Source organism: Hippichthys cyanospilos, chromosome 4 (genome assembly GCF_059441005.1).
Source record: "Hippichthys cyanospilos isolate Australia breed blue-spotted pipefish chromosome 4, RoL_Hcya_1.0, whole genome shotgun sequence".
Classification (NCBI taxonomy): domain Eukaryota; kingdom Metazoa; phylum Chordata; class Actinopteri; order Syngnathiformes; family Syngnathidae; genus Hippichthys; species Hippichthys cyanospilos.
This window is the reverse complement of record NC_142372.1, coordinates 22,952,141-22,979,527: the sequence shown is the minus strand read 5'-3', so window position 1 is coordinate 22,979,527 and position 27,387 is coordinate 22,952,141. Positions and strand designations below refer to the sequence as shown.

General features: G+C 40.2%; 2 protein-coding genes across 4 annotated transcripts in view; one reads left to right on the top strand and one right to left on the bottom strand.

Moving 5' to 3' along the window:
• gch1 (GTP cyclohydrolase 1) overlaps nt 1–3,793 on the top strand; it is a 27,205-nt gene extending 23,412 nt beyond the window's left edge. The window contains exons 6-7 of one of the 2 annotated variants that reach the window (XM_088413600.1): nt 1,490–1,604; nt 3,028–3,793. In XM_088413600.1, coding sequence (XP_088269726.1) covers nt 1,490–1,604; nt 3,028–3,228 — 316 coding nt within the window. In that variant the 3' untranslated portion in view covers nt 3,229–3,793. Of the gene's footprint in view, nt 1–1,489; nt 2,273–3,027 lie in introns of those variants that run through there. The other variant, XM_088413601.1, reaches the window with a different exon arrangement.
• A 2,014-nt stretch (nt 3,794–5,807) lies between these two features.
• samd4a (sterile alpha motif domain containing 4A) overlaps nt 5,808–27,387 on the bottom strand; it is a 66,342-nt gene continuing 44,762 nt past the window's right edge. The window contains exons 8-12 of one of the 2 annotated variants that reach the window (XM_088413731.1): nt 27,173–27,291; nt 26,850–27,057; nt 23,528–23,654; nt 20,472–20,555; nt 5,808–13,899 (exon numbers count right to left, since the gene is read on the bottom strand). In XM_088413731.1, the coding sequence (XP_088269857.1) occupies nt 13,871–13,899; nt 20,472–20,555; nt 23,528–23,654; nt 26,850–27,057; nt 27,173–27,291 (567 nt within the window). In that variant the 3' untranslated portion in view covers nt 5,808–13,870. Of the gene's footprint in view, nt 13,900–20,251; nt 20,556–23,527; nt 23,655–26,849; nt 27,058–27,172; nt 27,292–27,387 lie in introns of those variants that run through there. The other variant, XM_088413729.1, reaches the window with a different exon arrangement.

Below are 27,387 nucleotides of genomic sequence, written 5' to 3'. Positions count from 1 at the left end.
GACGGATCAAGCTTCCTTGTTTTCGGGAGAAAAAAAAAACTTTTTAAGTTACCGTTTGTCCGAAAAGGACTACCTGGACATAAATACTGTAAACAACGCCCGACGAGCACTACATTGGGGAGAGATGAGGAGTCTGTTAAAAACACTTGGAAGAATTTCGATTGTTTGACTATATTAGGATACTCTACCTCTGTTCTAGAGTGGTGTTGTTTGTATGCCGTAGACTCCATTTACTGCCACCTAGAGTATGGAGAATATCATCTGACTGCAGGGAAAGCCGCACTGAGTTTTATGTGCTGCAAAACGACTGCCGGCGCCTCAAACATAAACCAAGCTAGACTTTTGCCGCAGGCTTGTTTTCGCTATACAGTATTGATTTTCAATGCTAGGCAAATGCAGAGAAAGACATTTTGTATTATGCAACAGGGGGATTTTTCCTTATAGGAGGGAGGTAAGAAAGAGGGAAAGGCTTCAATGCATGAGGATTATTTCATACTGGGAGCTATTTTTGCACATGCAGGTTTCATTGTTGAGGAGTTTTACTGTATGTTCTATACCAGGGGTCCCCAAGCCACGGTCCGCAGCAAAAAAAAAAAAGCAAGTTGATTTTTCTGCTAAATGTCCACGGGTCATGCGTCTCTGTATGCTACGCTATGTGCAGATCAGCCAAGCAACACGGTTAGCTTGGTTGAGCAACATGTTTTTTTTTTTGTTTTTAGTAACTTAATTTAAAAACTTCAATTTTTTTCACGTTAAACACAGTTGATCAACATAGCACCGCCTCCCTGCAATGAGCGTCCAATCACATCACGGTCAACGGGAGGCTTCTGGATGGCCACCTTACGACTCGATTGGCTACTGCAACTGTCTATTAATGACAGTATACGGCCCGTTCACATATGCCTGCACACTGCACAGAAGCCCGCAACTCTTAATTGGAGTGCCCTCAAATGGGTCTGATTGCAGGCAGATTCCATACAACCTGGCGACACAAGTTAGCTGAATTCTAATTGGCTAAAAACTCTAACCTAAAACTACAATACTGGAAGGAGCGTGACCAAAGGGATATAATATGAAACGAGAATAATTCTATATATAAAATATATTTAGTACAAATAAATTTAAAATGAAATGGACTTACTCTTTATCATAGTTCGGGTAATGATGTCAGGTTATGTTAGGCCAGCAGGGAAAGCTTTTCTGGCTTTGACGCTCCACCACTGTTCTATACTCTTTGCACTAAAAGTCAGTCAGTCAAAAACACAGCCTCAGTCTACTATCTCAGTGGTTCTCAATCTTTTTTCAGTGATGTACCCCCTGTGAAATATGTTTTCAGCTACAGTAAGTACCCCGTAACTTAACCAGTGAAAAGCATTTTGGGCTTAAAAACAAACAAACAAAAACTTAAAACAGGCACCACCTTTTCATCACAGTATTTGACCTTTTGTTCTGTATGCTTGTGTTGGAGGTGAATTGTTTGTCTTTGCAGTCACATGTGCATGGTGATGCGAGGTGTCCAAAAGATGAACAGCAAGACCATCACCAGCACCATGTTGGGAGTCTTCAGGGAAGACCCCAAAACCCGCGACGAGTTTCTGACCCTGGTGAGGAGCTGAAGTTTCTCCTCCACCTGTCGCCAGGGGGTCACCACCATTTGCGTGGACCCGGTAATGTGCACCCGTGTGTGTGTTTTCATCTTAACAAAGGAAGGAAAACGTTCCGCCTCTTTACATCATCGGACATATGTTATCAGCCTCAAACTCCAGTTAAGAGGCTTACAATCAATTAGTCTGATGAACCCACAAGAAAATGGTTCATTAGCATTTTAAAAAAAGGTTTAACTTATTGATGAAATATGGTATGTGTATGCAAGGAAGATCAAGTTAGTTGAAAGTACAGCAAGTATGATTTTTACAAGTCCATCCATTTTCTGTAGCACGTCTCAAAGCATGCGTTCCGGCTATTCCGGCCCACATAGCACGCACAGGTGTGAGTGGTGGTTGTTGTTAATGCCTTGTCATTGCCTGGTGACCTTTCCAGACTCTACCCCAGAGGTGGGCAACTTCAATTTTTTTGCCGGTCCGAAATTTGTCATTCATCAGAGCACTGCCACTTTACTGCCATCGTCAGTTCGTTATTTTTTTTCAAGCCAGATGAAATTGTAATCGTCAGTTCATTGGTGTATTTTTGCCCAACCTTTCCCGACCACAAGAGGGCGACATTTGACTTTTTTTCAGGTTCACACAGTGGTCTAGTTCTGTCTACCCTCTTACTAATTCTATTTTCTGTTTTTGTACTTACACTCAATGAGCACCATGTCTGTGGTTCCACAGTTAGACTGCAATAGGAACACAGCACAGTAACATAGGTGTAATGCGAAAAAAAAAACCCTCGACTATAGTACGCCATTATGTTTATTATCCTGCATCTGAGGGAATGCAGGGGTTGAGAGTGCAATTAGCAATCATGTCCACTTGATGGCATTATCATGCTTTACATGACACTCAAATGGTGGATGTCAGTTCTCATTTATAACAGCCTGGCCTACAACTGTAGATAACGGTTTCATGAACATTTGTCTAAATTTAATCAGTCACATACATTGCAAATGAAACAAAGTACGGCTGGGTTTGAATTTACTCAAAAAACGTCTTTAATTAGGTCATTAAAATCTTCTATCTTGCATTTCCTGACCAAGAGCTAATCAGAGAAAAAGTGCAAATTTGGTCTGCATTGAAACACAAATTAAGAATGCTCTTATCAGCAAGAAACCAGGACTAAGACGGGGGGCAACTTTAAATAAATCTCCGGTAGATTCAGCAGTATTACAGCTGTGAATGAGTAGTGAAATGAATCAGCCCCGTTGAATCACTCAACTGAAGATATTTCTCCACTGCTTGGTGGTGCTGTAAAGCAAAAAGGGGCGTGGCGGGCTGATGGACATCTGACGTAACGTCTATGCCCGCGATGACAACAAAAGTTGAAAATTGCAATTCCGACATTTTTAATTCTTCATTTTTTTTTTAGCATTCCCGTCATTCGTCGGCAAAACAGGTGTCCGTCTGCGGCGGGATGGCGGACATTCCGTCCGCCTCCGCTGTACCCGAAATCCCACTGAGGTCTGGCAGTGCAGAAAATGGATGGACCCTCAAAGGACAGGTCATCCGTCCACAGTCCAAAAACGTAACGTTCAAGAAACTAAAGATTTTGAAGTGCCCACAGGTGTGAATGTGAAGCTCTCTCAAATGTTTCAGTCCTGTAATTGACAGGTGATTTGTCAGCTAGGTCAAACTCAAGGTCAACTGCATAGATGGCTGATAAACTTTCAAAGATCGAAATGTACAACATGTATTCTATTTCTTAGTATTCTTTTTATTCTCTTATGGAAGGTATTGTCTATGTGCCAACTCGCCTCAATCATTTGTCGCGAATTGTAACAGAAGCTCCTAATCAAAAGTACATGTGTGTGTTCTTGTGCCGGCAGGTGTCCATGTTAATGGTAAAAGTTAAATTGTGTACCTGTGGCTATTGCGTTGTGCGTCTGGAGTTGTGAGCGTAGCTCATTTTCACGTGGCCTTGCTGAGAGCGGAGGCCAGTTCTATGGCTACTTCACTATTGTTGTCACTTTTATGTACATGTTTATCAGGACTTCTTAACCAAAAAAACAACAACAACACATTCCTGTGAAAACAGTGACACGTTATTGTCTTTCCCTCAGGCTCATGTGATGTGATGGCCAATGGGCTAAACAGACATTTGTTTATTCAGTGCAATAAAACAAATTGTGTCAGTATGCCTCGAAGTCACCATTATTTGATCATTTTGATCAACAGAAACACTCAAACTCAAAATAGATATCGCATGATTGTATACATTCTGGCAATTAGCATAATGATGTTCACCTTGTAAACAAGCAGCTGCGGTTATGATTTTGTAAAATGCTGCTGTATAATTGAGTCTGAGGAGCAGGCGTCCTCGGCCAACCGCATAAAGTGACTTGCAGATGGATTCACTTCTACTCAGTGGCGGAAGGTACATATTTACGCCGCGTGAGGAGGAGGGATGCATGCAAATGGCACGGCGGACATCGCGTGTCAAACACGGTGGAGGCCAGGGGACAGCTTGGGCGTTTCCAACTGGACCGGCTTTGACTAATATAACGTCAAAAAGCACCGGGGTAATGGGCTGCTTGCACGTGATGTCACCCCTGCTTTGTATTTTATTTTCCCGTAATTCCCCAAATAGAAGATGCGCCTGGGTATAAGACTTAATCTTGGGGTCAAACTTTGGTATTTTCTATGTAACCGTGTATAAGACGCACCCACACTCTGGCAACGATGTAAAAACTATTGCAAAACAGAATAGGTCTCATCTTTTGTAAACTCTTCATATTTCATACCCCCAAATGATATATTTAAGCAGGTTTCGGACTTCCAACATTGTGAGCAGTCAGTGAACTCCTCGCCAGTGTAATGTCGAATGCGATCCAAGCTGTTGTTTTTCCTTTTCCTCCCGACGCGGTTCGAGTTCATTTGACCATAAATAACCAAAGTTTATAATGATGTGATTTGGTCAAAAGACCGCAATCAATAAGTTAGTCAAATGGAATACTTTCAATGTTCTCTAACTGGTGCACTCCCAATTGCTGGAGACATCATAATTTAACATGATCCTCTCGGTTTTAGTTATATTCTTGGGTGTGAACAGACTCGGACGTTGGTTCAGTCTTCTCGCTTCTTTTATTGAAAATAATGCGCTAACAACCTCTGCCAAAATGAGCTGCAGTTAGCTGCAAAATGCACTGGATGCTAAAAGCCAAATGACTTTGCCCTCTAGCTCGCCTCATTATGGTAATTAGTGTAAGAAAGAACACGGCCGATATAAAACTGCACATCTGTGCATCAAAACTTGGTTTATGTGGCTGACAGATCAATCAATCTTCTTCGAATCACACTTTAAGTTACCGTTTATAGCGCGCACCCATACTTCTAGCCGTCATTTTTTGGGGGGAAAAAAACTTGTCTTATATTTGGGGTTTTTTGTTCGGTTTTTTTTTTTTTTTGCCATCCTGGAGAGGTTAACATTAGGCTGACCTGATTTTCAAAAGTAAAAACCGGGACACGGCAAGTTTGCTGAAAATGAAACAGTCCCCACCAGGGGTCACCAACCTTTGTGAAACCGAGGGCTAAAAAGAAAGTCACTCTAATGCTTGAAGAATTCTTAACATATTAACTAATATTACTTAGTTATTTGATGAATACAGTACTGTATAATGTACTTTTTTGCTTTTTTCGATTTTTGCACATTTTTTTCCCACATTTTTAAAATTATTTATTTTGAAATATTTTTAATTTTTCCTGGAAAAAGAAGTACTGAGACCGCGATATCTGAGACCGCGAAGTAGGAGGGACCACTGTGTGTGTGTGTGTGTGTGTGTGTGTGTGTGTGTGTGTGTGTGTGTGTGTGTGTGTGTGTGGATAGGGCTGATGCCACTGAACGTTTTGAAGGGCTGAATGTAAAAATGGCCACCGCGTGAGATATTTAAAGGAAGTGCTTGACTTAACTTTCCTTTTGAAAATAAAACTGAAAATCGAAACTCTGATCATGCTTTATTTCACACCTATTGTGGCGTTGTAAAAAAAGGTGTCAAATCAGCAACACTGTAATTCTCAATACTTCTGACGTGGGAGTGGGAGTTGTAATGACAGATTAATGGTCTGGTTTTTCCAGTGACCCCTCCATACAATAGTTTTCTTGATGCCACATCAGTTCAATAAACTTCATATTTATCACACAGACAAACTAGAAATATTGTAACTTTTTTATGGATAAAGGGGCACGCCAAGTCACAGCATTCTGGTATGTCTCAACAAATTATAGCAAGACAATGAAAATAACTTCAATGCATTCATAAACATACATACACATACATTCACCCTATCCCTCTCTTTCACACACACGCGCACACACTCACACACGCACATTGTACAGACCAGAATAATTCTCAACTTCAAAGAAGTACCGACAGAGAACAAGAAGTGGACAGGCAGTCGTAACCGTAGACGTACGGAATATTTTCTGTACGTCAATGGTCAAAAACATGATGAAACCAACTGAAGGCAGCCGATTGGCTGAGTTCACACGACGAGGGCCGAATCTGAGTTCATCTCATCTCATTTGGCCACTCAAGTCATAGATGTGTTGCAAGACGTGTCTATGGGAGTATTTTTGTCTTTTTAACAAATACTACTTATTATCAGTATTTATTTAAAAAAATATATTGTGAGTCAGAAATGAATGACGTTTACATGGCAGCGTGAAGTATGCCCAATAGACTAAGAAAGAAATGCATCGGCAGTGTGAACAAACCCAAGCGCAGCTTTCACTGGTTTCCTCCAAGAACATTTCAATGTCTTAAAAAAAACAAAACAAAACAGAAAACATTTACATTAGGGGTAAATGTCGAGTACAAAAAGAGGCACTGCCATTTGTTATCCTAAATATGACTCTCAGCCTTCTGCATGCAGGTTTAAAAGATAAATTACTTTTCTTTTTCAGCATTTTCCTCACTTTTTGTCCTTTTTTCCTGTCTTTTCTTATTATAATAATAATAATACTCTTTAGTCAAATATATACGCAAGCCTGCAGTCAATACAGGACATCGGCTCTGATCCACATGGAACTAAAATGCAATAAAGAGCGCAGTCTAGCAGTAGAAATGTGTTATAATTAGATGCTGCTCAATTTACAACACAAAAACAAAATGGACTATTCCATTTAAAATGCAGTAACTAAGACCAAATGAGGAAGAAAAATAACGCACACTCTATATAAGTCTTTAGTTTAAGGTGAGCAATCGTTTTTGGAATACTAACTGCAGACCTTGAAAGCCAACATTTGGTATGAAGTAAATACACACACACACACACACACATTTTTTATATATATATATATATATATATATATATATATATATATATATATATATATAGTGTATTGTATGCTTGCACAGTCTTGAACAGCAAAACAGTAAATAATAAGGGGGAACAAAAATATACCAACGTATGGCATGATTTCTGTCCCTGTGTCGCCTGAGGTCTTTGATCTTTTTTTGTGGAATATTGAAAGAATAAAATGGTTTGAATTGGAGTTTGGCTTAGTAGTTTTAAAAAAAAACAATATTTTCTTTATTCCGATTACATGACATTGTAATACATTGTGGTGCAGTTCAAAGGATTTTAATTTCTCCACTCTTACTAACGCAAGACATTGACTCAAATTTCTCAGTGACAAATTCACATTTTACACCACTTTTACATTCACAAAAGACTTGTCCACATTAAGCTTGCAGGGACAGTGGAAAAAATGAACGATTGAACTGAGCTTTTATCACACCACAAGGCCATGAAATGTTCCGAGTCCGCTCTTTGAACTGGGTAATGGCGAAGGTGTTCAGTGGAAATTCCTAATCACATGTCAAACTGCTTTTCACGAGAGGCCAAATCAGTTATGGTTACCCTTCAGAGGAGCCACATAAACATAAACGGGCGATTATCACCGAGGTTGTAACCTCAAATCAAATACATACGAATGGCACTTGCAGTGCATCGGGAAATTGTTCACAGCCTTATTCCAAAATGAAGTACAGTGGTACCTCTACTTACTCTTGTCGCGAAAATCTCATACAGTAATAAACTGCATTTATTACCGTTTGTGATGCATTTTTATCCTTTTTTTTAATATGTAGGCTTGCCCGCAAACGAGACAGTATTTTTTTGCATTGATGTTACTGTGGTCTTCCACTTTTCACTTTTACTCGTTTCATCCACACGTCCCACCAACAATTTACACCGTAGAACTAACAGACATAAAATTGACATTAGCTATGGCTTACTGTTACATATTCACACAAGAACACATATGTGACACACCACTTTGGGCTGTTGCGTCTGACTTTAGCGTTGTTAGAACGTTGTTAGCACTTTAGCAATGACATCACACAGGAAGCACGTCACATGACCACACACTAAACTTATGTAACCTTACATACTCAAAATAATCCAAAAACAAATCTTACTGCTCCTGTTGATCTTTGGAAATGTAAAATAATAACATACAAATTAAACATCCTAAAAAGGTGTCTCTCTCTGCACTCATCACTAGCACCATCTCAAGGCAAACAAGTGAACTGCATTCATATTGTCACCTGCTAAAATTAATATGATTAATGTAAAAGGGTTTAGGATTTTTTTGTTATTATTGTTTACATATTTGGATTATTATTCAGTAATGTAAATCTAATATGTATTTGTTACTGTTTTTAATATATTTCTATAATTTCATTAATATTCATTTCAAGGGTTTAGGAGCATTTTGGGGGGCTTGGAACGAATTGGGTTATCTCCATGTAAAAAGCAGCTCTACTTAAGAAAGATTCACGTTATAAAAGTACTTCCAAAACGAATGACTTTCGTAAGCAGAATTACCACTCTAGATTTGTTTTCCTCAAAACTCTACACACAGCATAAGGGGGAGGGGGGGGGGGGGGGGGGGGGGGGCAAAATCCCATGTTCATAAGTCTTCACAGCCTCTTTGATAAAAACTCCAAGTCTGGTGCATTATTGAGTTCTTTCTACAACTTCACCTGTGATGACTTCACTTGATCGGACATTGTCTGGCAAAGCGCACGTGTGTCTATAGAGGGTTCCGCAGTTAACAGTGCGTATCAGAGGACAAATCAAGCACGCAATCGAAGACGTGCAGATCTGGGAAACGTGTCTCGAGGCACACAGCCGGGGAACGGTACAGAACGAGACAAGTAAACGGAAGTTCAGAAGCACCGGGACTCTCGCTCACCCATCCAACCCGAGCGGCCAGGGGCCAAGGGACCACAAAGCCGCGCCTTTCTATCGACGGAAGCTACTCTTTAGTTAAAACGCTCATCGAATATTTAGGTCTCATGCCACCAAAACTGAACTATGGACCTCATTCGCGTCCTGCGTTGTTCACCCTCAGTTATGCGACACGTTCGTACCAACGCAGCTCACGCGGGAAGGTAAAAATGATCGAGTAGTACTGTAGCCACGACCTTGCTTCCGGGAGGAACTTCAAAATAAAGGTGTTGCCGGGCCATTCATTTCATACCCTATTTGATGCCCGCATTTTATTTTGAAGCATTGTCCGGCTTTCTCGCAACGTTTGGCTGTTTGACGAAAATACAGCGGCTTGACAGGCAAACGAACGGCTTACAGGCAGAACATTTGAAAGCTTTACTTTAGTTATTGAACTTTTCCAACAGAAAATTGTCAAGCTCAAAAGCATGGAAATGAGCGGGAACTGGTGGATTTATTTTAAGGTTAGGCCGAAAAGAAGAAAAAAAAGTAAAATTACTGACAATACATGGTTTGGTGAGTATGCCATTTGATATTCGGGGTCCTTTCAGCTACTCCGTCATTTTCTCTGCTGAGAAGTGATGATCAAAATAAAAACCAGACAGTATCCTCATGTCAAATCAGGACATTCCTTCCAGTTGCATGGAAGTGCCAATTTCACCATGACTCATTCAATACCAAATCATTTGGTAAGAGACTAGGCACTCACTAGTCCATATTATTTTTTACATTTTGAAGTAATGATTGAATTCAGAATTTGGGGGCACGGTGGGCGAGTGATTAGCATGCCAGCCTCACAGTTCAGAGGTCGCGTGTCAATTCCGGCCTTCCCGTATGGAGTTTGCATGTTCTCCCCATGCCCGTGTGCCTTTTCTCCGGCTACGCCGATTTCCTTTCAGATTCTCAAAAAACATAGGTAGGTAGGTAAATTGGACATTCCAATTGAGTATGAGGTGTTGTTCTCGACCATAGAGAAGAAAAGGGGCTAAGAGAATGATGGGTGGGAAAATTAAGAACTACAGAAACCAGTTACGTTAGGATACTAACTACTAAAGTAATTGATTACGTTAGGTAATAAATGCTAGAGTAACCGGTTAATTTAGGTCCTGCAGTACGCACTTGATTATTTTAGGTAATAACTATTGACTTTGAAGGTCCTTGGAACCTTGAAAGCGTAGTACCAAAAGTACTTGAATATATAAAGTAATTGGTTACTTTATTACTGAATTATCTAAAGTGATTGATTACTTTTAGTACCAGCCATTTTATGCGCCATTTTAGCCAAACACTTGAAATTAAAAAAAGAAAAAAGGATGTCTGGAATTTAAAAAAAATGAAAATGGACCTTTGTGGGATTGAATGCGTTAAGGCACATGAAGCATTACTTTAAAACTTGCCAAAATATGAATACTATAGACATTGCAGCTTAAATGGTATATGAGGGGATGGAAAAAAGATGTAACAAAAATCGACGGGCTTTACTTGAGGTGCACAGCTACGGAACTGCATTTAAAAATAATAATGATACTGTAGTAATACTCATCAATTAATTAGAGCGAGATTTATGTCACGAGCAACCAAGACAGTGGGGCAGCATTTCTTTTTGCCAGCGCCTGGTCTGAGGAGCTTCTACATTTCTTTGCAAAGTACAAATAGCATCATGAACATGTTGCTGAATCACAGACAGACAGTATATGCATTAGTGAATGAGGCCCAATTTTGATGCAAACCAAACTCATCACCTGGCCAAAGCCATTCCTACACTACGCACCAGGCTAGAAGGATGCTTTTCAACCGCGGGAAATGAGAAACGTGTCAGGCAAACGATTGCACGCGTCGATGAAAACACCTTCGTGAACGCTATTGATCTCGGAGAGGCCCGACACTTCATCGTTTTAGTCGTAAACACGCCAAGATAAGGAGTGGCTTCAGGAAACTTTAGTCGATGTTTTGCAATGCCCAAAAAGCTGTGAAGACTCACGCGAAGTGTTTTCATTTATTCCTTTCTTTTCATAACTCCCAATACCATGTTGTCATTATGCGGTTCTGTGCTTGGGGTCTTGAGGAATAAGACTGTCAACAAGATCATCTTCCTGTCCTCCTTTCTGGCTCATGTGTGACTCAACATATATTGTATAGGATGACTCAAAAAATGGGAACTTTTTAACAATACTATAAAACCAAAAGTGATGGAAGGGAAAGACTTTTAGTCATTGAAACCTTACAACATTCCATTTAAGAATAAATGGGTAACCTTTCGTTTTTTAAAAATTACGTCCTGAAGATGCCGTGCAGATTTCGTAGGTTATTAATCCAACATTTTATTGCATTTTTATTTGATTTTGATTGCATTTTATTGCGTGTTTTGACAGAGCAGCACTATCCCGTCCTAAATTGTAATAATGTCGGAACTTGATGTTTTTTTTTGGGTCACCCTCTACATTGGTGTACGACTGGATCGACTGCACTCTCAGCTGCTTTCAGACACCAAAGCGTCAGGTTAAAAATAAACAACAACTTGAAACAAACAACAACTTTATATTAGCCTGAACTATGCAAACATGATTATAGAGAAACATGAAAAACATCAATGGAAGAAAAAAACAAAAACGTTAATATCTGAGATGTCTGTATGGTTACCAGCCATAACTTGTTAATACATATGGTAATTAAAATAATACACCTAGCTGAATAAAAGTATGACCTCTGCGAAAAATAATAAAAGAGAAAAAAAAGAATAAATAAGAGTATCTTTTATACGTACTGAATCATATGGCAAGATACACTGCGATCATAATGCTGCCTGCTCATATATGTAGTAACCACAAATGAAAAAAAAACAAACAAAACGGACATCACATCTGCGCATCGGTGGAAGCTTGTAGGTGAAGTAACGAAAGGCTTTTACTGCAGGCGAGCCGCTAACACTGAAAGGTAATCTACAAGACTTGTCCGACCTGTGGCCGTGCACAGGCCTGTCAAAGGCACAATAGGGCACCATGTCACAATTTGCATGTTCCATCACCGTGAAAAAAAATTCCCCAGAATGCACCTCTGATAGCAAACTGTTAGCAAACATGACACTCGCTGTTATTTCACAGCATATTCGGGGCTATGATGTGCAACACTATGCTCTGTTATCCGATGGCCGCGAGCTCAAATTGAAGTCAAACACGTGACGGGACTCGTGAATGCCGAAACCGGTTTGGTCCTTAAACCGCACGCTCGTGCGCGACCCGACCCCAAAACAACGGTTGCGATGGGAATCCAATGATGCCGCTGAGAGCGGACCAGCAATCTGGCTTCGTTCGGACTTCGAACCACCGCAGAGGCGCTTGAGTCGATTTGGATGTTAGTGTGTTACATTCTCACAAGTGCGGGGGGCAGCACTGTGCTATTTTACAACTAAAACTAACTGAGACTGAAAAATATCTCCCACACTTTGCGCGCACTGTTAGTGTTTCCTAACCACATTTCATAAAAAAGACAGTATATAGTCTGCATTCCAGACACAATGACCTGCTTTTCCAAAACTAAATACCAAAATAGAATCCTTGTCAGCCTATATTCAGAGGACGCTATGGTTGAGAAGAGAATTCCCCGCTAAATGTAGCCCATCAACGATCTTTGGCCTCTGGGAGCAATCAGGTGAGCGCGCGCCTCCACACGTGTGCCGCCTCTTCTGGCAGGTAGGGGGCACTATCTCCAGTCGGACAGTCTCTGGGCGGCAACCCTTCATGGACTGTTTAGTGTGAAGTTTTTGCTTATTTCCGTACTCCTCACTTTCCTCCAAGGAAGACATAGAGTTGCAATATGCAGCTTAATTCGCCCCTGTTTAACAAGGGTTTTACAAAACAAAAAAAAAGAAGATATATAAATGCTATAAATCTTGAGTATGCAAAAAAATCCCATTGGTAATACGCCCTGTATTTAGCTCCCACTTACAGTATAGGATGAAAGCCTGCAAGGCTTCCCCACAACAAATACTCTGAATTCAGAGTTTATACAGTACAAGCAAGAGATAAACAATACACAACCGACCGGCCACTTCCTCTTCCGCTCGCAGGACAAACCGACGACATGATTGGACACGACATCCTCTCCCTCTGTCATTTTAGGGCCACCGGAGGTCCTGCCTCTGATGTCTTGCAGCTTCAAACATCCGCATCCTTTTCCCAGGATCCCTCCTCACATTCCCAGCTCCATTCCGTCCCTTCAACTTCCGGCACCTTTCCCCGACGACATCTCTTCCCCCTTTTCACCGTTCCTCTCGCGATTAGGACATTTTCACGCGACAAGCACGTTGCTTGTAAACTAGCGTAATGGGGATGTAAAGCTAAAGCTGGCAGAGCGCCAGTGTTTAACACGGGATATTTGAACATTCTTATTCGATTTTGTTTCTGTACCCTTTGATCGTAGCGTCATCATGTAAACAATAGAGACACGTAATAGACAAACTGCTTAGTTTGCCGCCGAACGCCCAGCAACTTTCCCAAATGCTTGCCGTCCACCCGCTTGTCTCGTTTCGGGGGTCCGAGGTACTGACGCAGATGGGAAGCGCTCAAGGTTGATACGCGAGGACTGTAAGACGGGGGCCGGGGGTGTGCGCGTGCTCGACCGGGCTGCCAACTCCCGGCCCGGCATCTCCACCTCTGCAGATGGCTACTGCTTCTGACCCGATCTCCCGAAGGGGCTCCGGTCACACGCTGTCCGGCCAATGTTTGATACTTTGCTCCCCCTCCGCGCCTTCAGGACTGAAATGGTGGTTGTCATGGCAGGAAGTGTGTTTTCCGACCCCGCGGACGCAGCCAGTGTGTTGGCTTGTGTTTCTTGGATGCCTCCCAGCCCCTGGGTTGAGCTCTACCTTTGGCTACGGGAAGAGGGCACTGGAGGGCAGATGACCTCAGGGTGATTGTTGAGAGAGGGCCCCGTGAAGTAACCCGCTACGCGGTTCTGCTGCTGTCACCCCGCTCGTCATTTCATATTGTCGATGTGCGATCGGCGCCATCTGAGGATGAAGAGCGTGAGGGGGAAAAAAAACAGCATTAGTGATGGCAACAAACTAATTGAATGGCCTGGAGCAGTGCTTCTCAAAGTGGGGATCGCAAACCCCCATTGCATGTTATGTAAGTAAATAAGGGTGGTATCAATTGAAAAATTGACTTCCCTTCCTTACTTAGAATTGCATGTAGCTAACAGCTATGTTATATGTGTGGAAACGCTGCCATCCAATGGTCACAGTTATCACTACAGTGCTCAACTGACTTATACTAGGTAAGCAATACTCAGGGGTGTCAGCTCCCCTCCATAAAAAACGTATTTGACGAGAATTTTATGCTTTATTGTTGTGACAATTTTAAAAGACGAGAATTCTCGCCCATGGCACTGAAAGAGGAAATAAAAAAACACGTATATTGATGGTAATTTTGTGTTATTTTAAATTAAATTGTGAAAGTATTCATGACTCTCGAATCTAATCAATTCAACCAGTTTAACTCAATCAATGCCAGGGACATATTTTCAAGGGTCCAGAGGCTAAATCCCAGATACTTAAGTACCACTTTAATACTCAAATAGCTGCAAATCAATGTCCTTAATGTACTAAAGTTTCGATTTGATACTTAAGTATCCGGGGTTTAATGTCCGCACTCTCAAAAAATGTGAAAATATGTGCCTGGTATTGAATGAGTAAATATATTTTTTTAAATGTAATAATTTTCAAATTTGTCAAAATGTGTTTTGTGTCTACAATTGCGTGCTAAAGATACCAGCAAAGCTAAAATGGTATTTTATTTACAATGCAGTCTTTTACAAAATAATTGGAAATCGACCCAGTTTGTTAGCAGGAGGTGTGCAATTTGCAATCTTTATTTTCTGAACTTCAGTATAGCTGCAAAATAACAAATACACTTGTCAAATTGAATCTGTTGTTGACTAAAAGGGGCACTTATTAAAAGTTTAAATTGAATACTGATAGCATTTAAATTATTTTTTTTTGCTTTTGTTAGGCAAATATTTGCAATGGGAGTCTTTGGAAAATTTCCTTTCTAAAATGGGACCCTGACTCCAAAACCCCTGGCCGAGAGGTTGAGCTTGTCGCCAGCCCTGGAGGAAGACTGAACGATTATGGAAAATAATCTTACTAATTGATTTGTAATTTATTTATCATGCACTCATAGATGATATGGGATTAAATGAAGAGTTTAATTCAAAGAGGCTAATTTCATTGCGACAATTACAGGTTTAAACTTATTAAAATGACCTGCGTTCACCATGACATCATACGTACAACAATATTTTCCATATCATAATGCACATGCACCTACGGATCAGGCTTTATTCAGCAAAGCTGTAATGCACCCCGTATTTCACTGTCCGCTCACTTTTCGCTGCTTGTCTCAATACAGAAATCCCTCATTTTTCACCATTAATGGGAATCGAAACCCCCCTGTGGTAGATGAAAAAAAAAACGCAAAGTATTTCCAATATATTAGCAAAGACAAGAGGATCCGAAAGCTATCTTTTCTCCCTGCCAGTATAATCCAACCGCTCGTATGCGATTGACTCCGAAAACTTCCTCGGCAATGACAAAAAAAAAATTAAGGGGAGGAGGAGGAAAGAACGCTATGGGATCTTCTTACATTGTGTAATAGGCTGGATTTTCACAACACGGAAACGAGAAGGAATAACAGAACGGTCGCTGTATAAGGTTTAATCATTTAAGATTTAAGCAAATATGTGCACCGCAGTAGTTCGACGTCCGAGGAATGCCCGTGACATTTACAGTTAGCTGTCTGGCATGCAGGGAACCTTCACAGTACGTCTCTCTGCAGTATAGATTTTTTTTTTTTTCCATGGGAAAAAAAAAAAATCCGTGATGCACTGAGGGTGCGTTAGGAAAGGCGCAAAGTAGCGAGAGATCTTTGTAAACATTTAAACTGCAGCTTTGGAAATCACGTTTTCTCACATTGCGATTATTTCACATTATGATGATGATCAGCCCGAGTGGGGACCCTGTTTTAAGATTATCCACCCCCGACATCCTCCAGACGCAGTTTTGGTGTCCTTGAGCAAGGCACCGAAAAACCAAACTCCTCTCTCTGGACACTTTAGTAGCGCCTGGTCTGATGATGATCACTCTAGCGATTGTTTTTATTTTTTTTGCTTGTTTGTTTGTAGTAATGTACATACTGAATAAAAGTAGCCTGGCAATGGTGTCATTCAACAACGTTTAAGCTTTATTCGAAGAAGGAGGAATTGTAGCAAACCATCCAATAACTATGACAATTAATGGACCAAAAGCAAGCTTTGCAAAAAATAAACACCAATTCCAATGAAGCCGGGACGTTGTGTAAGATATTAAAACAATACAATGGTTTGCAAATCTTTTTTTTTTTTTTTTGCAAATCTACCTATATTGAATTGAATACACTACAAACACATCGAAGATGTTAAACGTGAAAACTTTCAAATTCAATCACACCGAGCAGAGAAGATTATGTGGTTGAGGCACGACCTGTAAGAAAATGCCAGAATAGTCAAACAAGGGAAGTGGAAAGACAAAGAAATCATAGTCATAGCAAATTCAACTGCATATAAAATGGCATTTATTCAGGCTTTATGTCTGTGGAATAAACTGCGCATCTTAGTAACATTTTCCAATCCAGCCCTCAGGGCAACAGCTGTCAAACTGTTGTTTTTCTCTCAAAGCCTCTATCAGTATTTTGACAGATGTGTTATTCCCCATCCATGACAGTGAGCGCCCGAGCACTCTCTTTCTGCCAAGTTCGGGCCTCACTTACACACAGTATATGACGCTGGCCAATGGCTACATTTAAATGAGCATTATCACACTCTAAAGTCTCACAAAAACAGATTACAGTTAAAGTTGCTTTTACAAAGAGCATGTGGGTCAGTTCAGAATTGGAGGACATTTTTTATGGGCATTTTAATAATGCACATACAAACGGGTAATACATAAAAAAAGCTAAGAATGTTAAAAATTGATTGAAAAATACTAAATAAGTCTGGAGTACCCCCCCCTAAAATAGGGTCCATATAGGGCAACTTAAATTTCGTTTCGGTTAAACCTTTTGGGTGTTTAAAACTAAACCGCTGCTCTACCTCATCTGGTACTATAATTGCGTTTTGGCAAGAACTGCATGACTGAAGCGGCGCGGTTGTGTCTGACAAACGTGGGGAACTAACGGTGGCCTTTTAAGAAATTGCAATGAGAGAATGGGAGAGGGGAGTGAGGAGGCTACGTCAAGGATTTCATTTTTTGCGGGGGTTTTCTAATCCCTACTAACCGCGAAAAACTGTTATTGATACTAACATACGGTACCAATATTATAATACTAATATTAGTCAAAGGCAGTGATCTCTCACCATAGTCAGACCAATTACCATCATATCCCACATCATATAGTTAAAGGTACTCATTACAATTTTTCCAGCTATGGTTGCAAATTTTGCATTTTCCTTAAATGTCAGAATCATTCATTCAAATAATCACCAATTATATATACCGTATTTTTCGGACTACAAGCCGCAAATTTTTCCTCATGATTTGAGCCCTGCGGCTTATAGTCCAGTGCGGCTTATCTGCTGTTTTTTTCCCACCGGTCAAGCAAATGTGCGTATCTGCTCAAGGAGTCGGTTTATGGAACAACTATGAAATAGAACTGCAAAGATGTGAATCAATGGCTGTGCTCAAAAGGAGTTTTAAAATATATTATTAAAAATATTTTTAAAAAATGTCTAACTTGAATAAGATTATTCTACCCTTCAGAAGTGCAGTACCACCTTTGCTGTTTGAGATTTGTATATAGACTTGGAGCACCCTCTTCGGGTTACTTCGAAATGTTGTTTTTCCAATTTGGAAGCACACAAAGACGATGTTCGAGGACTGCTGATCTTATTTTGTTTTGCCTTAGTAAGTACACAAGTTGTCAAAATTTTGACACTGTTCATCTGTTTTGTTTATCGTTAGAGACATTGGAAATAAGAGTATTTTTTCGTTGTGCAACTTGCTTGTTAGCTCCAGAGGTGCTATGCATCATTAGCTGATTACGTGTTTTATTTCTCTAGTTTTACGGAAATGTAAAGAGGGTAATGGTCAATGGCCATTGTTCGAATAAAGCAGAGCAAAAGGGAAGACAGTCTGCTTGTTTCAAACGTCGTTATCCAGTCGTCTAGCTGGCGAAAAACCCCACGCTTTGGAGTGAGGACGGCCGAAAGATCTTGTATAAAATTTGTGTTTGCTATACAGTATACAGTTTATATTATTGTATTTATGTTAGGATTGTATATATTATGTAGGTGTAGTGTGTGCAATGTTCACTAAATTCATCTGTCAATTAAACAATGGGAGACAGAATGCTGTTAAAGAGAGGATGTTAGAGTTGGTGGACGATTTAAAAAAATGTATATAAATGTTTTTTTTGGTCAATTTTTGCTGCTGCGGCTTATAGTCCAGAAAATACAATATATGAAAGAACAACAACTTCAAAGTAAGTTAAATCGAGAGTAACCACTCTATCCAAACAGTAATATAGTAAAGAATCTTTCAAATGCAGGTTCGGTAATTCGTTAGTTATGTGAAATACATGACATTTTGGAAGTAACTTGACCAACACTTTGCTAACTAACCTAACTAAGACTGTTGCAATTTAGAAAATGTGTTCAATACGACGTAAGGGTAGAAGTGAAGCAAACCTCAAGACAGTACTTTTGGCCCCGATTGTCAAAGATAATTAAGAGTCTGCTTTTTAAGCAAGATTCAACCCTCTATCGCTCGGTGTTATTCTGCGCCTTCCCGACTGCTGACACATACTTGTATAGACAAAGCAGCCCTTGTCCAAAGTTCAGTATGGAGCACTGAGCCTTTACTGTCTTCACCTAACTTGAGTTAAGTGGGGGTAGCAAGGACTGTAACTATGGGCAAAATTTGCTGTGAATTATGCGCAAACCCATGCGCTCGTACGCACACACACACACACACACACACACACACATTGCAGGGTGAATGGTCACAATACGGCAGTGTAAACAGATGTTACCTGTGACTTTAGTTATCGTTTACTTGCTTTTAAAGTTAACTTAGTTGGTTTGTGATTACTTGCTTTTAAAAGTAGTACAGTTAATGTTTGTTACATCTTAAATGAGAGGACATGTTACTTTAATAGGTACATTCGGTAGACACCAACTGTCCTGAAAATAACACTGGGTTTGGCCACTTAATTGGAAGTGCATTTTTAACAAAAGCATTGAAGGAGGTTTGTTTTCATAAAATAAAATACATATTTTTAGACTTGATATAATAACTATTATTTATAAAAGAGATAGGACTTTTTTGGATTTAAAAGAAAAAAAATGAAAACATTGTCTACTTTTCTAAAGTAGCCTAATCTAAAATACATATTAAAAAATATTTTAAGTGTCTTTCTAGTATTCACTTAAAAATACATGTATTGACCAAATACAAGAAAGGGAGCTATTTTTAACTGACATAATTAACTGTGAGTGTAATGGGAAAACTTCATATTTGTAATGTACGCTGTTTACAAATGTAATGATTAAATTTGGGGACCTCAGAGTCAAGCAATCTGATGAGACTTTCTCTTGAATGCATACTGTGCTTCAATTTTTTTTTCTGTTTTTTTTTTTTTAAACTGACAGTGAAGCCAGTTAACTGTTGACAGTACAGAGTATGCAGCTATTGTTGGGTGTTTTTACTTTAATGCAGCATCTGGTGGTGACTAAAACTAGTAACTATGTCTTTTTCGATACCATCGCATGGACATGACATTTTATTCATCACTTATGGACATGCCAACACAACAGTGAACAAATGTGGTGAATGTCAACCTGCAAGGAAAGCAGCTGAACAAAAAGAAGAATTAGTCCGAAATTTTGGCCAATTGTACAATGTGAAATGTAACGACATTCTCATGAGAATGTAGCATTTTCAGAGTTTGGATCTCAGTGTGTCATCAACGCAGTGGTTTTTGAACACGCCCGTGGTATTAAAACTAAAAAAAGATTTGTGGCACAGATGGAGATCAAGCACATAGACTCAATCATGTGGACTGTCACTGTAATGGTAACTCGACTAAGGGATCTGTCACACCCTTTGCTAGTGATGTAAACAACTAAAACGACTTTTTTTCTGCTAGTAAAAAGCAGATGCGTTTAATAAGGCAAGTGACTTAAACTTTCTCAAAATGGTCAGTCAAAGTGCCTCGGAAGCATCAACAAATCACTAGTCACCGTAAGACAATAATGACGGCTAATGAACCCTGGCTGGTTAACTTTTTAAACAGTGTTAATAAATATGTTCTTTTCAAAGACAAGGCAAAATAGTTAACAGCACATACGGGGGTCATTTGAGTCCAAGGGGACAAAACAACTGTGAAAAGATAGCAGTGATGTCCACGGGTGAAAACAAACAAACAAACAAAAAAGATCATAGCTAAACTGTTATTGTAGTACTACAATGGTGTTCAAATAATGAATCGTGCATTTTTACACATATTCAAACACAAATGTTCATCAACATGTGGTGAAAATGTGCATTACCTCCCAATGCATGCTCTGTCATACTCAGACATAAAGATTCAAGGCGATTGTTGATGTCTGGCTCAGTAACAGGCAACTGAAGATCTGTATGAATAACAAAAAAAAAAGAGAACAAAAAAATCCCCACAATGATTATGCAATAATCAACAAGATGAATATTTTAGAAAACAATGGTGAGTGAGAAAATAACGAAACACCTAAGAATTAACCAGAGCGAGTCCAATTTTGCCCCCTGGTCAAACAATGATTTGCTTCATACCGTACAGCTGAACAGCATTCTCTATTGTGGAACAAATACATTTGTTTCCACAAAAACTTTTTGTGCGTGTACTCGAGACAAAGAAAAAAAAAATCCAGGATGAATTCCATAATGTATAGTTGTATTTTGTAGGAATCTTATTCTATAATGGTCTTCGTTACATACGTGATGCAAATTTACAGCGCCTACTGGAGATGATGTGCATGAGCGAAATTTTTTTTTGCTTTGTTAAAAATAACTCAAACCCAAATAAAAAAATGAGTTTGAGACCAGCAAATGTCCAAAAACATGCCAAAATTGCACATTAGTAAAGTCATAACTCATGTTCTGGTCATCCTTGGATATGGGTTCCACTGAATTTTTTTTTTTTTGCGTGCGTCTAAGATTGCTATATATGCCTAAAAATGTTTGTAGTTCTAAGTCAAACGTAGGGAGATTGGCTTGTTTCTTTCGACTATAATTGGCGCTGCAGAGCCAGCTTTTTTTTTTGTTCATGACAACTCCGAAATAGCAAATCTTACACCGGGCCCGATGAGCGGGCAAATTTAGTGAATTTTCGTGCATGTTTAGGTCCCCCAAAATCCAATTTTCTCCAGAGATGTATAATAATAATAACAACAATAATAATCCAGAGAAAAACAAGAGGAACCTGGCAGCAATCGCTGCTCGGGCCCTAATAAAAGGAACTTTGAGTATACTATTGTTTAACGAATATAATCCACACACACGCAGGTGCATACGATTGCTGTATGGATTTTGATATCATTAGCATTTCATATTTCTTTTTGCTCTCCCAGGTAACAGTTTCTGTTGACTGCAATTGCTTGAGCTCTTGAATTGGGTGGAGCGTGTTTGGGAGAGGGTTGGGTTGAGGTGGAAGAGTTTTAGGGTGTGTTGGGCATATATTTGGGCTGTGCAACCAAGCAACCCTGTTTAGCTATTCAGTCTTTAGCTGAGTCTTCAATACAGATGGGGGAGTGAAAATCCCTTGCGGTCAGGGAGAAAAGCTGAGTTAGGCGGTCATCCACAGTACGCTATTTATAGGCTTCAATGACCAGCCTCCCTCCGAAAAACATCCACATACTCTCTCACTCCACTAACCCGGTGAACAAAGACCAAGAGAAAACATAACCAGTGCTGAACAAAGTCAGACACGCGCATTCCATCCTTTTTCTATACTGTGCCACACTTAATGTGGGTCCTCTCAATTACTTGAGATTATATGTACGTACGTACGTACGACAAGACAGAAGCGGGCCGACTTTTCAAACGGCTCCTTCGTACATGCGCGTGACTCTGCAGACTTGGGAGAGACGAGACAGTCGAGAAAGAGAGTGGGTCAGGGAGGGAGAGAAGGCGGGAAAGTGGGCCAGAGAGTTGTCCCCGCTGCACAAAGAGCCCCATTGTCATACTCTCACGCTTTCCCATCCCTGCCTCCTTTTCTTCCTCTTTTACGCACCTTCTCCGCTCACACCCTCTGACATCCTGGCAGTCGGGGAACTGCGCAAGGAGCCCCAGTTTTCTGGCAATTGCTGTGGTGGTACATGACATGAAGATAACTCATGCCACAGTCACTGTGGTCGACTCGTTTTTGAGGGTGGGTGGCTTCCAGGCAAAATTATGAAGTATACGTTTCAACAATATTTCAAATGTAGCTCAGGACCAAAACGACTAGAGCTACTTCCGGTGTGCGCACTCGGAGAACGGTGTTGTTAACGTACTCAAAAGTGCTTCTCACGTTTGCTGTAACGATGCCAGGAAGTGCACTCGAACACCTCTACAACAAAATCATATTTTCAGACGGAAATTTTTCACAACAGCAAATCCATGTCTCGGACGAGAACGTTAAAAAAACGTGCAGTGCACTCTACAGTCTGAATGAAGTTAAAAACAAAACCATCCAACATTTAAAATAAGAAAAAAGAAGGAAATTGACAAATGTACATTAAGCACTCATTTTCATACTTACATCAATTTCTTGCATCTTGTCTTTAACTTTGCTTCATCCATCTTTCATCTTTATTACTTTTATCTTGTCTCCGGGTGTTGGTTTGGTTTAACCTCCGCGCGGGTGCATCCGTCAAAATGACGTTATTTCACAACCCCGCCCTTCCGCGCAGAAAAGATTTTGCGCAACGCGTATTTTCCGTATTTTTTATTTTTTTTTACGAACGGACAACATGGCGGACAAACTATTGCTTATGGAGGTTTGCCACTAAAAAACACCATTATGTTTCGTTTGAAAATATATGCATATGCTAACATTTACTAAAAGGAAATACCTGGCATAAACGAAAATGCTAACAACCTAAACGATGCCTACAAGGCAGCACTTTAAAACATGCTGAAGATTAGAGGTAACATTAGATAGCGTTTTCCACAGTCGCAAGTCGTTGGATCAACGAACAAACTCATTTTTGGCCTATTCTTGTAAATGACAACATTCTGACAAAGAAGTACAAGAACAAATTTCACAGAGACAGAACAACATGTGCGTCACAGACAGTGACTGCTCTCAACTCAAGCCACATCGTCTTTCCTGACTACAAAATTTAATATCGACAGCAAGCCAGAGGCTGCGCCAAAGATCAAGCCAAGCAAAGCGCAAATGAATGAAGTGTCAAAGGATAAACTAAATCGGTTCCAAAACATCATCGTTTCGGGTGCGGCCCATGCAGCCCAGTGACAGTTGATTCGTGGACCGGTACCAGGCCGCATACTGGCGGTTGGGGACCTCAGCTCGACCTGAAACCCCACCATGTGAGTTTGTGTGCGGGTTTTTTTCTAAGGTTCTTACCAGCTTGTTGAAACATGACCATAGTTTGGGGTGTTGTGTGAACCGGCAGGGAGCGGGTCCGTTGCACAGAGCTGTGGGTTCGACTAGGCATACTGTTGCTGCCTCCGGGATTGGCAAACCACAGACCCTGAAGACAAAAAAATAGAAAGATAACTATTTACGGGTAAACTGATTTGGAGCCAAAAAAGAAAAGATGAACCGGCTCATATGTACCCACCCATAGTTGGGTCTCTCAGTAAGGTAAATTTGCCAATGGAGGCTTCAACCAAAGCTCAGGTTTTGTTATAAATATTGATAATGAAAGACTTCTCGCACATTCCTAATATTATGCTTTTGAGATCAATTGAAGAGTCTAAATTGTAAATGTAGTGTACAATATGTGAATTGCAATACGACTGTGACCAATCAAGTGTTTATCTTGTCTCTTGCTCAAAGTAAGCTGGAATAGGCAACTTGTGACCTTAGTGAGGATAAATTGAATAGAAAATGGATAGCTAGATTGATGAAAATGCTGCAAATATGTTATTTGTTTTAGATGTATTATGGAGACATTTCCTCATGAGAAAATGGACCGGCATCATGTTTTATATCGAAGGTTACATTTGGTTCACGTTTTATCATCACTAGCCGTCGTTTCAAAAAGTATAAAGTCCACTGTATAAAAAAAGTATAAAGTCCACTGTGTAACAACAGACATAAAAAGCATCGCAATTCTCTCTCTATAAAAGATACAAATATCTATTCTATTACTAGATCAACTTGTGGAATACATTGTTTTTTCTTTTGAAATGGCCTTAATTTTTTCTGCTTCATATTCCTTTTGAATACAAAGAGCAATCAAGTAGGCAGCCGTGGAATAATATAGCACAATATATAAAATGGAAAAACGTTTGCTTTTCATCGTATCGATTAGTGCTGGGTGGCAGAGGATGAGGGCAAACAGAGGACAGCTTTCTTTTTCTTCGTTTCTGCCCTTGTAGTCCTATAGTATCTCGGGCTTCCCCATTGTGTTCCAGTCATCAGTAGTAAGCTCCTGTATGCGTTCCCGAGAAGCGCAATAATATCCGAGCGGCCATATTAGCGTGCAGTAGAATGTTGCGTTTGATTCGAATAGCATATAATAGCAATATGCAAAGTAATTTTCGGAATATGAAAGAAAAAAAACTGTACAGAAGTGATTTTATCTCTAGGTTTCACTGTATTTGATGAATTATAACAATAGATTTCTCCTTGGTTTTAGTCGTATTTGTGTTTTTTCCAGCAACGCGAGCAATGTCACTGATCAGTTTCGTTTACGGTTGAAGAGCGCTGTCATCAGCATTTTATGCTGGCAGGTGTGGCAAAGTGCTTTACCTTGAAATGAAAAATGTGAACATGCTGCTTTTTTTGAAAAAGAATGTTTAATGTGTGCTCATAAATGCCAATGATGTGTGGCTTCCCAAAAAGAATAAATAGAGTTTGTCTATTCTAATAATTTCCTTGTTTTTTTTCAGACATTGTTAATATATATGCCATCGATTTTTTTTCTTTTAAACATTGCCCAATATATTGCCGTAAATATCGCAATACAAAGACATCATGGGAAATGAACGCAATATGAAAGACATCATTGGAAATAAATATGAAATAAAATTTCTCCACAGTCATGGCAGGCGCGGAAAGGCAACTGTAAGTCGCTGTATTTGAGTCAGAGCAGCAAAAATAGCTCTCTCAAAATCCCTTCAACACTCCCGGATGACATCTAGCATATACACAAGTGAGAGTCTCCGATGCTAACTACACGAATCCGTCACTGTAACCTACCTATTATACCTCCAACACTACAACTTCCTCCTTCCCTTGCTCCAGCCACAACCCCCCTCATGGCCCTCCAGTGCCTCGGGCCAAGGAAAAACAGGAAATGCCTATGCACTGTTCTCATTTCTTCTCTCACTCTTCCTTTCTCTCATATACAAATGTAAATTCTCTCTCTCTCTCTCTCCCACCCCCTCCCGCGCCAGCACCTCTGCCAAACTATGACTCACGTATCTCTTCCTAGTTTCCTCTCTACACATCTACAATACTGACACACATGGAGGTATGGGGAAAAGGAACTGAGGTATTTCCTCCCTTTGTACAGGATGAGTTCATATGAGAGAGCGAAAGAGATCTCAGTTTGCAATGAAATGGGGCGGCCCAAACCAAAGTGTGCCAGGATGAGTCTGAAACAGATTCAGCGCTCCTCCCGTTTCAGCGTTTGCCGCTGACGCAAGGCCTATGGTATGCGGGGTGACTTCCCTACAAGTTCCATCCACCTCATTTTCATTTGTCAGATGCCAAAACTAAACCAGTTGCCTTTGTCCGTTTTCTTGCAAAAAAAAGCAAAACTATTTGTGTGGATATATCATCAAAATTTCAATCGGCTACATAGATTGTTGTCAACGTCATTTTAGTATGTTTTTTTTTTTTCCTTTCTTAATTTTAGGTCAACTACCACTTGCAACAACTATCTCATTCACTACGTTTGCAACACTAGCATTTGCATCAATTTGTTTTCGACTTTCAGCTTGAATTTAATGGCGAGGCAAGGAAAGATTTATTTCATATACAATAGTTCGATGTGCTTCATACAGTGAGAAAACATGTTCAAAGGAATAAACAAAAACAAGACAGTTGAAATCAAATCTGAAAAAAAGAATTAAATGGATTTAAAGTAAAGCACAGAGATGAATAGAAGTTTACTTAAATTACTAAAGGATCATGCAGTGCAAGATGAAGATTTAGGAAAAGTCGATTATAGAAATGTTTTAAAGGAGAGTATTTATAATTTACACATTGGGCTAATTTCACTTGCATTGGCTGCTTATTCCATTTGCATTCAGCATTAAGAGCAAAATGTTGATTCGCCACGGTTGCTTTTAACACTGAGCTTCAAGTGCCGATTTCTTTATATTCAATTGTACTCATTCAAAATGTCTTTAATGGATTCAAGACTTAAGCCATTCAGTGATTTACAGACCAAAAGCATAATTATAGAATGTTTTCCATAGCTGAGTGGAAACCATGTTGGGAGTGGGATGGGAGTAGTATGTTGTGCTCTCTTTGTTCTGCTCATTTGTTCTGAATGAGCTGCAACTGTTTGATGCTCAATTGAAAAGGCCATTACAATCAGCGAGCCTACGAGATCAACTTCTTCTGGTCTGCTTCACTCTGTGTGTCAGCCGGTCATAGGCCGATTCCTTTTCTGGTAATAGGTTCAAACGATGGCAATTTAACAACAAGACGAACTTTTATCCAGCTTTCTCTGCTTTTGCACCATTATCTTCCAGTGAGTTTGGCTCACCTGTCTCCCTTGCTTGGGTCCTGTGGGCGTGCTGCTGCTGCTGCGAGGCGTGGGGCCCAGCAGGCCACTACTGCTCAGCAGGCCCAGCCTTGCACCCGGTAAGCTCCTAGACGGCATCTGGAACTGCCGAAGGCTTCTTCGTGCCATAACGCCGCTCCCGACACAGCTCGCGGTGGGGAGCGAGTTGGACTGACCGAATCCACGATTGCTGCAGGACAAAACATGTCAGACACTTTTTTAGTTCATTGTCTAATGCATGGTGTTGAATAAAAGTGCAATTGCTGTACCGTCTTCAGTACTGAAACACAATACTGTACATGTACCTCCTCTGTGTTCGGTAACCCGCGATGTCAAGGAGCGTCTTTCTGGGAATGGATCTGAACAGCCTCTGGACCTGTTGTTTCCATGACAACAGCCTCTTCTTCTGAGTTTCACTAAAGGACTGATGGTCAAAGGAAAAAACAGAGTTCAAAAGAGTGCATGGCTCTGGTGTTGAAACAGAAAGTGAGCTGAAATTTGCTGTGCATCATGCAAAACA